The sequence below is a fragment of the Oncorhynchus mykiss genome, chromosome 21 (genome assembly GCF_057628025.1).
Source record: "Oncorhynchus mykiss isolate SJ-2025 chromosome 21, ASM5762802v1, whole genome shotgun sequence".
In the NCBI taxonomy this organism is placed as follows: Eukaryota; Metazoa; Chordata; class Actinopteri; order Salmoniformes; family Salmonidae; genus Oncorhynchus; species Oncorhynchus mykiss.
The window spans coordinates 15230952-15245945 of NC_143042.1; the positions used below are offsets into that span (position 1 = coordinate 15230952).

The window sequence follows — 14994 nt, forward strand, 5'->3', positions numbered from 1 at the left end:
TCTCACAGACCTGTAACTTCTTCTTTAAGAGGCTCCTCTGTCCTCCACTCGTTACCTGTATTAATGGCACCTGTTTGAACTTGTTATCAGTATAAAAGACACCTGTCCACAACCTCAAACAGTCACACTCCAAACTCCACTATGGCCAAGACCAAAGAGCTGTCAAAGGACACCAGAAACAAAATTGTAGACCTGCCCCAGGCTGGGAAGACGGAATCTGCAATAGGTAAGCAGCTTGGTTTGAAGAAATCAACTGTGGGAGCAATTATTAGGAAATGGAAGACATACAAGACCACTGATAATCTCCTTCGATCTGGGGCTCCACGCAAGATCTCACCCCGTGGGGTCAAAATGATCACAAGAACGGTGAGCAAAAATCCCAGAACCACACGGGGGGACCTAGTGAATGACCTGCAGAGAGCTGGGACCAAAGTAACAAAGCCTACCATCAGTAACACACTACGCCGCCAGGGACTCAAATCCTGCAGTGCCAGACGTGTCCTCCTGCTTAAGCCAGTACATGTCCAGGCCCGTCTGAAGTTTGCTAGAGAGCATTTGGATGATCCAGAAGAAGATTGGGAGAATGTCATATGGTCAGATGAAACCAAAATATAACACTTTTGGTAAAAACTCAACTCGTCGTGTTTGGAGGACAAAGAATGCTGAGTTGCATCCAAAGAACACCATACCTACTGTGAAGCATGGGGGTAAAAACATCATGCTTTGGGGCTGTTTTTCTGCAAAGGGACCAGGACGACTGATCTGTGTAAAGGAAAGAATGAATGGGGCCATGTATCGTGAGATTTTGAGTGAAAACCTCCTTCCATCAGCAAGGGCATTGAAGATGAAACGTGGCTGGGTCTTTCAGCATGACAATGATCCCAAACACACCCCCGGGCAACGAAGGAGTGGCTTCGTAAGAAGCATTTAAAGGTCCTGGAGTGGCCTAGCAAGTCTCCAGATCTCAACTCCATAGAAAATCTTTGGAGGGAGTTGAAAGTCTGTGTTGCCCAGCAACAGCCCCAAAACATCACTGCTCTAGAGGAGATCTGCATGGAGGAATGGGCCAAAATACCAGCAACAGTGTGTGAAAACCTTGTGAAGACTTACAGAAAACGTTTGACCTCTGTCATTGCCAACAAAGGGTATGTAACAAAGTATTGAGATAAACTTTTGTTATTGACCAAATACTTATTTTCCACCATAATTTGCAAATAAATTCATAAAAAATCTTACAATGTGATTTTCTGGATTTTCTTCTCATTTTGTCTGTCATAGTTGAAGTGTACCTATGATGAAAATTACAGGCCTCTCCCATCTTTTTAAGTGGGAGAACTTGCACAATTGGTGGCTGACTAAATACTTTTTTGCCCCGCTGTATGTGTGTGTGTGTGTGTGTGTGTGTGTGTGTGTGTGCGTGTGTGATAACCATCTGTGAAGTTGTTTGTGTGCATTTATGCCAGTCTTGGCAGACAGTTGGGCCGACAGAAATCATAGCTCCTCTCACTGCTGGCCTCAATATCTCAGCATATAAGGGTTGGTTGATTACACACTCACTACCACAGGACAGCGTTACAAATGACTGGGAAAGGGAAATTCTTGACGTAGCTATGCAGGCATCCAAGAAAAACTCCACTTCAGCCTGAGCAGAGTGAGTGGTTTAGACCCCTGAAGCCACAGGCTTTCACAGAGGAAATTAAAGGACTGCTTCAAGAGCAACATGTAGCCTACCTGGTTGTCACACCAGAAATGGGCAGAATACTGGGGGAATAAACACAGATTTGAACTATAAGGCATCTAATAATGTTCTGCCTCAAAAAGCATGTATTGTATGCTTTTTTTGGCTGCGTTACTAGTACATTCCCAAGATGCAGTTGGCTGGCGATACTGTACCAAACTTTGTCCCACCTCAAAAATCAAACGGTCTACATACCATTTGATCTTAGGATCTTAATTTGATCACCTTGTTGCAGTAGAACTTTCCTGCCATGCAGGACATTTTAAACTTGAGGTTTAAAAAGTATTCGTAAGCTTGTAATTTCCACTTTTACATTTCAGATTTACTGAAAAATATATCAACCACCACAAAAAAAAAATCCATTAATCATAAAACACATAATAATTCACACTATGTCATATATGTGCAGATAATGTGCAGTTCGTCATTGCTCATCTCTCTCTCTCTCTCTCTCTCTCTCTCCCCCTCCCTCTCTCTCTCTCTCTCTCTCTCCCTCTTTCTCTCCCTCTTTATCTCTCTCTCTCTCTCTCTCTCTCTCTCTCTCTCTGCTGTGTCACTCATTTTACACTGAGTATACAAAACATTAAGAACACTCTTTCCATGACATAGACTGACCAGGTGAATCCAGGTGAAATCTACAGTATGATCCTTATTGATTTCACTTGTTAAATCCACTTCAACCAGTGTAGATGAAGGGGAGGAGACAGGTTAAAGAAGGATTTTTAAGCTATCAGACAATTGAGACATGGATTGTGTATGTGTGCCATTCAGAAGGTGAATCAGCAAGACAAAATATTTAAGTGCCTTTGAACGGGGTATGGTAGTGGGTGCCAGTTCTTGTGTCAAGAACTGCAGCACTCAACAGTTTCCCGTGTGTTTCAAGAATGGTACACCACCACAAGGACATCCAGTCAACTTGACACAACTGTTGGATGCATTGGAGTCAACAGAGGCCAGCAGCCCTGTAGAACTCAAAATGCGCCACACAGCTTGCAGAAAACAATCACTTTCAAACTAGAGATTTCGTGGCTAATAGCGGAGGAGCAAAAAGATGGCTGCCCCCATGCACTCACCACAAATGCCTGGTTTGCTGAGTTTTCTGTACGGTACATTTTTCTCCTTTAGTCCTACTCTTCTTTGTGTCGTCATTAGCCAGTGTACACCGGCAATATGAAAAAACTTTACAAGTATATTGAGCTGATTTATAGGCATGTTGAATCATGTCGCTCGCCATAGTTTAAAAACATTTAGAGGATAGTGGTAAAACAATGACAGTCTGAATTCAACATTTTTTGCATGAAGGTAAAACAGTAATTCTGCTCATAGATTATGCATTTATGAACTACATATTGACACATCCAACGAATAGAGAGAGGTTTAAAAATACTTACTGTAGTCACCAAAATAGCCTACGTCTCTTTAAAAGCAAAAGACACATTTCAGTTGAATGCATTTAGTTGTGCAACTGACTAGGTATCCCCTTTCCGTTCCCCATATTCCACAAACATTTCCCAGACATATTGAAAATCATTAGATATGACCTAAATGTGGGGAAAAACAACGCAACCTCTGCATAACACCATAGATTTATGCTCAACACGCTTGTATAACACAACACTAGTAAAATACCATCTGTGTAAAGAGGCCAGACATAAACCAGGACAGGGGTGTTGTGACTGGTATGAAAAATGGATTTGGCACAAAGGCAACGGGGAGGAGACAGCAAGGGCCATGAGCATGCCATGCACTGCCCATTAGGCACTTGTGATGATGGCAAACTAATCCCCAATGGTGGAAAAAGTACTAAATTCTCATACTTGAGTTAAAGTAAAGATACCTTAATAGAAAATGACTCAAGTACAAGTGAAAGTCAACCAGTAAAATACTACTTGTATTTTACTAAGTCTAAAAGTATTTGTTTTTAAAAATACTTAAGTATCAAAAGTAAATGCAGCTGCTAAAATATACTTATACTCTTAAAGACCTAGTAATATTTTACATCAATAGCAGTCAATATTAATCGGCATCTTAATTCAGTCTCATCTGAAAGTTGTAAATTCTTAGTTATCTGCACGAACCCTGGCTGACAAGTTGAATCAGCAATACAAAATTGGGTTTAATTATTTATTTACTAAATACCTAACTAATCACACAGAATTACACATACACATAATTAAATCATAACTTGATTACAAATTACATCATAAAGGAAAACGTCCCTAGCGGGCGGAGCAGATACTTATGGTAGCTTGTTACACAAAAGAAAAGAGGTTGGGTTTGAGTGAAAGAGCGGGAAGACTGAGGAACAAAGGGCGAAGCTGTGCTATCGTAAATACAGTATCTTATGCATTCTAAATGACCGCCCATTTGGAAAAGGAAAATGCAATAAATATTTACTCTGAGCTGCGCTTCGGTAGGTTGGTGGTAGATGGGAGGCCGTGTTGCCCACCGAGTCCTTGAAGAAGAATGAATTGAAGAATGTCTCTAGTTGTCAATTGCATAAGTTGTAGTAATGTCGTTGGTTGATAGACGGGATACTCTGTCTGTTCCTTCCAAACCCTCGTTTGCATCTGCTGTTGCTAACTCAACGGCTAGGAGGTATCACTTTTGTAGTGAATAAGAGTTCGAAGTTCATACCATTCGCAACCAAAGCTCACGCTGATGTTGGCTTCGTTCTGTAGTTATTATATGAACCATTCTGACATAGGACCGTCGTCCTCACGTCCTCGGAACAGGAGGTTATATTGTCGTCAAGAGCTTATATAGGAAGGGAGAGGAGGGCGTGTTGAAGTTTTTTATAGCCCATGTCCCTTCACAGGGGCTGGCCACTGATTGAGCATGGCCCTAACTTATGAAAACCCAAATCTCACATTTTAGAAGCTAAAATCACATTTCATATTCGATAACTCTTCGAAATTTCATAATCCGATAACTCTGTCGTGTAGACTTTCCACTGTAGAGTTTATGTCATCTTATCATTGATGAGAATGTCTCAGATGACAACCGAACTGACATCATATTCATTAAGTACCACCGCATATGTTCCATTGGTCGGATTACAAGAATATAGTTAATTTCCCCCCACCTTCTGATGTTCCTAGAATCTCTATGTTAACCAAGGGTTTTGCAAATGTAGCATCAGTAGGGTAGAGAAAGGAAAAAGGAGGAAAGAGGTATTTATGACTGTCATAAATCTACCCCCAGGCCAAAGTCATGACATAAGTTAGCTGAATAGCACACGACTCAGTCACAATTAAGGTTATCCCATTGTCAATAGAGATTTATCCACCCATTCTGATAAACTAGTGACCTTCTGCACTTGAAAGCATGATTAAGGACTTTTAAATGTCAGTGGTTGTTGAATTGTATTAATTATTTTTTTATTTAACCTTCATTTAACTAGGCAAGTCAGTTAAGAACAAATTGTTATTTACAATGACGGCCTACTTGGTATTTGGTGGTATTCTACACTGTATCTTTTGGAGCTTAAGAAATTAAGGATTTATAACTGCCATTAGAGCAAGACAAAGTTGAAGTTAAATTTCAGACTGAAACAGGTTCATCTTATTTTGAGTTAATTTTGAGCTGTTTTTCAGGGTGAATTCACTCACCTGAGGCGACTGTCTATGGCGGAAATCACTGAGACTGTTTGTCTTAGAGGAAAATGCATTTAGCTGACAGGTCCTTTTGACACGGTGTTAGTGGTGACTGAACGTGCCTTTTGATTCTACACTCTGATGCCCTGGTATGTTAGGGTGTGGACGGAGGACTGTCTTTGTGACAGAAACATGAAGGCTGGCTTTCAAATGGGGCGTCTGTGTACCCATGTGACCTGGAGTCCACAGAAGTTGCCTTAAGCACTGGTCTCAAGTCATATGTTATATTTAGCTCCAAATTGTTTCAGTTTGAGGAAAACTGATCCTAGGTCTGTGCAAAGTGGGTAATTTCCACCTTGAGAGTCTGACCCACTGACATAACAAAGAGTTTAGCAGTTTCACTCTGTTCTGACTCGCGGGCACTATAAGGGAGGCAACGCTGTTGAGGGCTTTTCATCAAACATAACATCTATCACATGATAATCCTTGTTCTGTAATATGTATGTACTTGTGTGTAGGGGAGGCTGACCTTTTGGCTGTTCATGGACTTCACTTACTACAATTCAGAACCAATTTGATTTCAAAGGACTCTTTGATAGTGCGTGCATATGTTTAACATTTTCCACTGGGGGTGGTGAGAATTGACTTGGGGAGCTTGTCCAAAGCATTGGAGTGTGGGGTTGCACTCGGACAATACAAAACAGTTGGGTCAAAGTGCTAGCCCGGGGGTGGTGCACTGACATGGGAGTGGGAGTGTGTATAGAGGAGAGTGTGTTATCGCCTTTCCCCATTGTAGTCTTTGTCAAGTCGGTTTGGTTCTGAAATTGAGTAACAGTGTCACTTCCATGGCACTGTTAAGGTAATATGTAACTTAGTCACTTAGTAGAAAAGTTGCTGCTTCCCAACTTGGTCTGAATCGTATCCCCGTGTCTCTTTGTCACCCCAGGGGTAATAGAGAAGTAGGCTGTCTATCCGGAAGAGTTCGGATGAGTGATGCATGGTGGGGGGTTTAGGATGAGTGTTACTGGATGGAGGGGTGATCAGTTACTGCAACGAGCCACAGCTGTCTATCTCAATCAGCTCCCCCAAGCTCTTTCAACTACATGTCCCCATGAGCTGCTGAGAGGAATATTATTTTAGGGTGGACGAGAGTTTTCATATGTGTTTGTTTGTGCATTCTTCAGGGTTCACATATCAACATTTAGTAGAGATCATATGGTATCATGCAATAGGGGATTTTTACCATGGTTTGCGGAGGCGTACTTTGATAGATTGTTAGGGCACTGGGTAGCTTCAACTACGTGGCCTAAAGAGACAACTTCCTGCCATGCTGGATACAAGCCAGCTCTGTTGAATGCCCCCTGACCCAATGACATTAACAACTGATGCCACTGTGGTATCACAATCACTGTCTGATATGGTCTCTGCATATCTCTCCATGTCAATATCTTTCTCCATATGAATATCTACAGGTAGAACAGTATCCAGAGCAATGCTTTGACACTGTAGCCTCATGTAGAATAATATGGTGTAACTGTCTGTTTCAAAGACCATGTATTGAATTGCATACATCCACACCTCAAAAGTACACACTTGAGACAAAGCCCTGTTACACAACCGCAGTTGTTACTGTTAATGGGGAGCTTGGCAGTTTTATCGACCACTTTAAGCCAAACGTTCCCTTGTTTGTTTAGAAACACCTTAAGCACAAAAGACAACAGCGAACGCCTGGGGGTTTTCTTCCGAGTGACTCCCCTCCCCCCTTCCGCTCCAAAGACGAAGTAAGACTGTGTATAATAGTGTTGCACAACGATGGATGTTACCCAGTTCTCCTTATTGGGGGTCAAAGGAAAACACAAGAAAGGAAACATGAGTTGAACACAGTGATGAGGGTGTTGTAGCACTTTCAGCGAACTTGGAGCCTAACTACCCCTCAAGCAGTGAGCTGACACTGGTTCATGTTTAGTCTCAGTCAGAGTTGTTAAATGACAATCACTGACAATCATTTCTCATTTTGACTTTCTTTGTAGGAATCCAACCGAAAAAGCACAAAATATCCCTTTCCTCAAGCAGATAAAAACAATATAAGTAAATGTTTTAGTTTCTACTGACTACAGACGCTTGATAAGACCCTTCTTACATTACCTCACTGGCAAATAAAGTTAAGTGTCCATTCGTTGAATTGTGACAATTATGTTCTTGTGTATATAGGGCCTGGGTTAAAGTAAATATGCAACAGCAGGTTTGCTTTGTGGCGAGAATGAGCGAATGCTCTGAGAATTCTCCTATTACTGAAAAGCAGACATGAGGCCATTTCTCCATAAAAGCTGAACCCGAGCTCGGCCCTGCCAAGCAGCACTGACTGCACAGAGACCATTTAAAATGCCTGTAAGTTAAACCAGTCTAACAAATGACTTTATGCTGCTGGACATGAATGTGTTTACAGTGATGTCGGCAATGAACTCCCTATCTCTCTCTCTCTCTCGCCCATAGCCCACAACTTAACTCCATACTTATGTTGGCACTATATTACCAATCACATTATTGGACACACACATTATACACTGACTATACCAAACATTAGGAACACCTTCCTAACATTGAGTTGTACCTCCCCCTTTTGCTCTCAGAACAGCCTCAATTCGTTGGGTCATGGATTCTACAAGGTGTCGAAAGCGTTCTACAGAGTGTTGCTGGCCCATTCTGACTCCAATGCTTCCCACAGTTGTGTCAAGTTGGCTGGACGTCCTTTGGGTGGTGGACCATTCTTGATACACACGGGAAACTGTTGAGCGTGAAAAACCCAGCAGCTTTGCAGTTCTTGACACATTGTCTCAAGGCTTAAAAATCCTTCTTTAACCAGTCTCCTCCTGTTCAATGTCACTAATTGAAGTGGATTTAAAAAGTAACATGAATAAGGGATCATAGCTATCACCTGTTCAGTCTATGTCATGGAAAGCAGGTGTTCCTAAAATGTAGTATACTCAGTGTATGTCTCCTCTTTCATAAAAAGCACTTGATTGATATCTAAATGTGTGAACAAAGGATTCCTATTTGACTCTGCCATGTCTTATTGCCCATCTAACATTCCCTCGTCTCCCACCCCTTCTAATGCGACTAGCCCCGATGCCGATCCCTCTTTTTCCCCTGCCCCGCTACAAAGTTTCTCCCTGCAGGCAGTCACTGAGTCTGAGGTGCTAGAGGAGCTCCTGAAACTTGACCCCAAAAAAACATCTTGGTCAGATGGTTTAGATTCTTTTTTCTAAGGTTGCAGCCCCTATCATCGCCAAGCCTATCTCCGACCTTTTTAACCTGTCTCTCCTTTATGGGGAGATTCCCATTGCTTGGAAGGCAGCCACGGTTCGTCCTTTATTTAAAGGGGGAGATCAAGCTGATCCTAACTGTTATAGGCCTATTTCTATTTTGCCCTGTTTATCAAAAGTGTTGGAAAAACTTGTCAATAATCAGCTGACTGGCTTGATGTCTATAGTATTCGCTCTGGTATGCAATCTCCGCTCAGGCTATGGATATGTCACTGCAACCTTAAAAGTCCTAAATTATGTCTCCATTGCCCTTGATTCTAAGCAATGTTGTGCTGCTATTTTTATTGACTTGGCCTACGCGTTTGATACGGTAGACCATTCCGTTCTTGTGGGTCGGCTAAGGAGTATTGGTCTCTGAGGGTCTTTGGCATGGTTTGCTAACTACCTCTCTCAAAGTGTGCAGTGTATAAAATCAGAACATCTGCTGTCTCAGCCACTACCTGTCACCAAGGGAGTACCCCATGGCGCGATACTAGGCCCCATGCACTTCTCAATTTACATCAACAACATAGCTCAGGCAGTAGGAAGCTCTCTTATCCATTGATGTGCAGATGGTACAGTCTTACACTCAGCTGCCCCCAAATGTTGTCATGCTAGATTACGGAGACATAATTTATAGATCGGCAGGTGAGGGTGCTTTCGAGCGGCCAGATGTTCTTTACCATTCGGCCATCAGATTTGCCACCAATGGTCCTTATAGGACACATCACTGCACTCTATACTCCTCTGTAACTGGTCATCTCTGTATACCCGTCACAAGACCCACTGGTTGTTGCTTGTTTATAAAAACCCTCGTAGGCCTATCTGAGATACCTACTGCAGCCCTCATCCTCCACATGCAACACCCGTTCTGCCAGTCATATTCTGTTAAAGGTCCCCAAAGCACACACATCCCTGGGTCGCTCCTCTTTTCAGTTCCGCTGCAGTTAGAGACTGGAACGAGCTGCAACAAACACTCAAACTGGACAGTTTTATCTCCATCTCTTCATTCAAAGACTCAATCATGGACACTCTTACTGAAAGTTGTGGCTGCTTCACGTGATGTATTGTTATCTCTACCTTCTTGCCTTTGTGCTGTGGTCTGTACCCAATAATGTTTGTACCATGTTTTGTTATGCTACCATGTTGTGCTGCTGCCATGTTTTGTTGCTACCATGTTGTTGTCATATGTTGCTGCCATGCTATGTTGTTGTTTCAGGTCTCTCTTTATGTAGTGTTATGGTGTCTCTCGTCGTGACGTTTTTTTTTTGCCTTTCATATATATTTTTTATCCCAGCCACCGTCCCCACAGGAGGCCTTTTGCCTTTTGGTAGGCCGTCATTGTAAATAATAATTTGATCTTAACTGACTGCCTTGTCAAACGAAGGTTTTTTAAAAAATCCGGTCTCCCTTGTCATAACAACCTATATGAACCCCAAATTTCCACTGTTAACATGCCCATGGTATTAAAAGGTTTTGATGGTCCGTCCGTTAAGTCCCTCCTTTCAGGGGGAGAATTTGCTGTAAATACAGTCGGTGGTGTTGTGAGGAATAGAAGATCTGGGGACAGACTGAGGTACAGTGCATGCGGAAAGTATTCAGATCTCTTCTCTTTCCACATTTTGTTACATTACAGCCTTATTCTAAAAGGGATTTAATAAGCAAATGTACTCATCAATCTACACGCAATACCGCATACTGACAAAGTAAAACATCTTTTTAGAAAATGTTTAAAATGTATTAAAAATAAAAAACTGAAATACCTTATTTGCAGAAGTATTCAGACCCTTTGCTATGAGACTTGAAATTGAGCTCAGGTGCAGCCTGTTTCCATTGATCATCCTTGAGATGTTTCTACAACTTGGAGTTCACCTGTGGCAAATTCATTTGATTGGACATGATTTGGAAAAGCACACACCTGTCTATATAAGGTCCCACAGTTGACAGTGCATGTCAGAGCAAAAACTAAGCCACGAGGTCAAAGGAATTGTCCGTAGAGCTCTGAGACAGGATAGTGTCGAGCCACAGATCTGGGGAAGGGTACCAAAAAATGTCTGCAGCATTGAAGGTCCCCAAGAACACAGTGGCCTCCATTATTCTTAAATGGATGTAGTTTGGAACCACCAAGGCTCTTCTCCTGACCCCTCCTATCTCAGCCTCCAGTATTTATGCTGCAGTAGTTTATGTGTCGGGGGGCTAGGGTCAGTTTGTTATATCTGGAGTACTTCTCCTGTCCTATCCGGTGTCCTGTGTGAATTTAAGTATGCTCTCTCTAATTCTCTCTTTCTCTCTTTCTTTCTCTCTCTCGGAGGACCTGAGCCCTAGGACCATGCCTCAGGACTACCTGACATGATGACTCCTTGCTGTCCCCAGTCCACCTGGCCGTGCTGCTGCTCCAGATTCAACTGTTTTGCCTGTGATTATTATTATTTGACCATGCTGGTCATTTATGAACATCTTGGCCATGTTCTGTTATAATCTCCACCCGGCACAGCCAGAAGAGGACTGGCCACCCCACATAGCCTGGTTCCTCTCTAGGTTTCTTCCTAGGTTTTGGCCTTTCTAGGGAGTTTTTCCTAGCCACCGTGCTTCTACACCTGCATTGCTTGCTGTTTGGGGTTTTATACTGGGTTTATGTACAGCACTTTGAGATATCAGCTGATGTACGAAGGGCTATATACATTTGATTTGATTCCTAGAGCTGGCCGCCCAGCAAAAGCCTGAGCAATTGGGGGAGAAGGGCATTGGTCAGGGAGGTGACCAAGAACCCGATGGTCACTTGACAGAGCTCCAGAGTTCCTCTTTGGAGCACTCCACCAATCAGGCCTTTATGGTAGAATGGCCAGACGGAAGACACACCTCAGTAAAAGGCACATGACAGCCTGCTTCGAGTTTTCCAAAAGGCACCTAAAAGACAAGATTATCTGGTCTGATGACACCAAGATTGAACTCTTTGGTCTGAATGCCAAGCTTCACGTCTGGAGGAAACCTGGCACCATCCCTACGGTGAAGCATGGTGGTGGCAGCATCATGCTGTTGGGATGTTCTTCAGCGGCAGGGACTGGGAGTAGTCAGGAATGAGGGAAAGATTAAGAGAGCAAAGTAGAGAGAGATCCTTGATGGAAACCTGCTCCAAAGCGCTCAGGACAACGACAATAAGCACACAGCCAAGACAACGCAGGAGGACAAGATTTTGAATGCCCTCGAGTTTCCCAACAAGAGCCCGGACTTTAACCCGATCAAACATCTCTGGAGAGACCTGAAAATAGCTGTGCAGCAACACTCCCCATCCAACCTGAAGAGCTTGAGAGAATCTGCAGAGAATGGGAGAAACTCCCCAAATACAGGTTGTTCCAAGCTTGTAGCATTATACCCAAGAAGACTCAAGACTGTAATCGCTGCCAAAGGTGTTTCAACAAAGTACTGAGTAAAGGGTCTGAATACTTATATAAATGTGATACGTTTTTTTAATTTATTTTTTATAAATTTGCAAACATTTCTAAAAAACTGTTTTTGCTTTATCATTATGGGGTATTGTGCATAGATTGATAAGGGAAAAAACAATTCAACCCATTTTAGAATAAGGCTAACGTAACAAACACATTGTATTTTTCTAAGATAGAGGGATGAGGGCTGGTTTGTTTGGGAAGAGGAATTCATCGTAACTCTGAAAGTGAAACATTTTTGCTTGTAGTTGCCCATGTGAGGAAATGTGGGTGAATGTTTAGAAAATATTTCCAAATTATGAGCTCTGCATTGTTTAGTGGGGTGATCACAGCTCCATGGAAAGTTAGGTCATTTGTCTGTTAAAACCAAGACTAAGAGATGCCATAATGGTGTAATCATTGTCGTCACGCCATTAACTATCTAAACAATTCAGAGAACTCAAAAACAGTTGCCAAGACAGCAACCGAAAGCCGATGACGATTGTGTTTATGTATGACACATACAGTTATTCAGTCCATTTTTTGGAAGAAAATAGAAAGATAGTAACTCAGGAAGTCAGATAGAACTCTTACACAGATCTTTATTATAGATTTTTGTGATGCTTTTACACCACATACATACAGGCCATGGCAGTCATATCACAGCCATTTACTAGCTCTTGACTTTTCAGTACAGTTCTTTACCATCCCCTTTTCAAACAGTCAAACCCTCTACACTCATTTTCCTTCTACAAAACACTTTCACAACACCTTCATCTGTTTTCGCCCTCAAAACATACATAGTCTTTCTTTACATTTTTCTCACTGGCTTTTTGACCAGTGCCTCTAACCTCCATTTTGGACAAGGCACCACATCCCAACTCACTCGGAGCTCCATCATTGCGTGGCTAGTGGCTACACACACCTTGAAAACAAAAAACCCCAACTTCTCAGTTCAAACACGTTCAACATTTCCATCTTTTTCCCCCACATCTCTTAAATCTTCTTCTAACATACCGGTACCCTTTTGCTTTTCTCAACCCATCGTTGTGGTTTCCTTCAGCTATACGTCATCTCCTCAGTAGATCCCAACCCATCAGACAAGTATGTAGATGCTCCCGCCACTACCGTGGCTGGGTAGTGGCCGTGTCAAAAACTAAAGCTCCATGCAAGATTGCTACATTGAGTGATAGATTTTCATTCGGAAGAGTCAGCTTTTTAAACCAACATGGCTCAGTTTAAATTGTTTTTACATTGTAGTAAAACAAAATCTCATTTGATATGTTTTTTTTTCCCATTAAAATGCAATTTGATTAAAATGAATGCCATCAACTGCAGTAGATGCAAAAAGGTGTCCAGAACATAAAAAAATATCTGTTATTAGGAATGTACAAAAATAAGACCCGTCCTCCAGTACACCTACGAATCAGACTTATCAAATTGTTTAGGTTTCAGTTTCGTATACATCTCATCTATTGTGGGAACTCTTCCCTTCTATCCACCTCACATCCCCAAAAAGTGTGAAATAACTTCAGCTAAAAGCTAGAAACAGTGCTGTTTAAAAAAAAATTTGTTTGTTTTGAATTTTACCCCTTTTTCTCCCCAATTTCATGGTATCCAATTGTTTTTAGTAGCTACTATCTTGTCTCATCGCTACAACTCCCGTACGGGCTCGGGAGAGACGAAGGCCGAAAGTCATGCGTCCTCCGATACACAACCAAACCAAGCCGCACTGCTTCTTAACACAGCGCGCATCCAACCCGGAAGCCAGCCGCACCAATGTGTCGGAGGAAACACCGTGCACCTGGCAACCTTGGTTTAGCGTACACTGCGCCCAGCCCGCCACAGGAGTCGCTGGTGCGAGATGAGACAAGGACATCCCTACCGGCCAAGCCCTCCCTAACCCGGACGACGCTAGGCCAATTGTGCGTCGCCCCACGGACCTCCCGGTCGCGGCCTGTTACGACAGAGCCTGGGCGCGAACCCAGAGTCTCTGATGGCACAGCTGGCGCTGCAGTACAGCGCCATAAACAGTGCTGTTTTAAACAGAGCTACAGTAAGTTCAGATTGAAAAAAAAAGGGAGTAAAACTAAAAATAAATAAAACAGTAAACAGGACAATATGCACAACTTCTCTCTAATTACTGAAAGCCAAGCAGGCCTCTCCAGAATACAATAGTATGCACTTAGCCCCTTTGTGGACAGAACCAAACAGTGGAGGGATGGAAGAGTAAAGTAAATAGCTGCCAATGGGGACAGTAACACAAAATACTGTTGTAATAATAAAACACACAGACACATAAATAAAAAGTCCCACGGGGAGGGAACACCCCCCACTCTGCTCCCCCCTCCTTATGTACAAACATATTGTCCACTCGCCAAGGAGTCCATTTTCTCCCCTCTAATTACACCATGGTCTCCTTCCTCTTCCCTAAGGCACTGAGGGAGCGCTTGTCCTTTTTGGTTTTGTGTTTGGGCGACGGGGAGGATAGTGGTGATGAAGAGGAGGATGAGGAGCGGGAGGAGGGAGATGATGAGGAGGGAGAAGTTGAGGTGGGACTGGGGGTCTCGTCCCCGCACAGCGAACTGGAGGCGGACGTTGCACCTGCGGGCGTCAAAGGGCAGTTCTCGTCGGCCTCCTCCGTGTGGATGATGGAGGAGATTTTGGAGGAGCGCCGCTTAGAGTGGGCGTCGGCTGCCGGGGAGGAAGCGGGCGTGGTGACGGCGGCATCGGCGGGGTGGTGGACGGAGATGGCGCTGCGCAGGCAGTTGAGCCACTGCTGCTTGTGGAAGACGTCGTTGACCTGCAGCGTGTGGGACTGGCCCTGAGACGGGTCATGGAAACGCACACGGAAGATGTTCTTGGCTGAGGAGATGAACAGAGAACAAGACGTTAGATTAACCATCAGTTTCAGCTACAGGCTTTGACCTCTA

General features: G+C 43.1%; 1 protein-coding gene across 3 annotated transcripts in view; it reads right to left on the reverse strand.

The window, feature by feature from the left end:
* Positions 1 to 12645: 12645 nt before the first annotated feature.
* The window catches only part of LOC110500106 (neuroepithelial cell-transforming gene 1 protein), a 37092-nt gene continuing 34743 nt past the window's right edge, over positions 12646 to 14994 (reverse strand). For all 3 annotated transcript variants that reach the window (XM_021577276.3, XM_021577277.3, XM_021577278.3), the window contains one exon: positions 12646 to 14926. In XM_021577276.3, the coding sequence (XP_021432951.3) occupies positions 14466 to 14926 (461 nt within the window). In that variant the 3' untranslated portion in view covers positions 12646 to 14465. The remainder of the gene's footprint in view (positions 14927 to 14994) is intronic.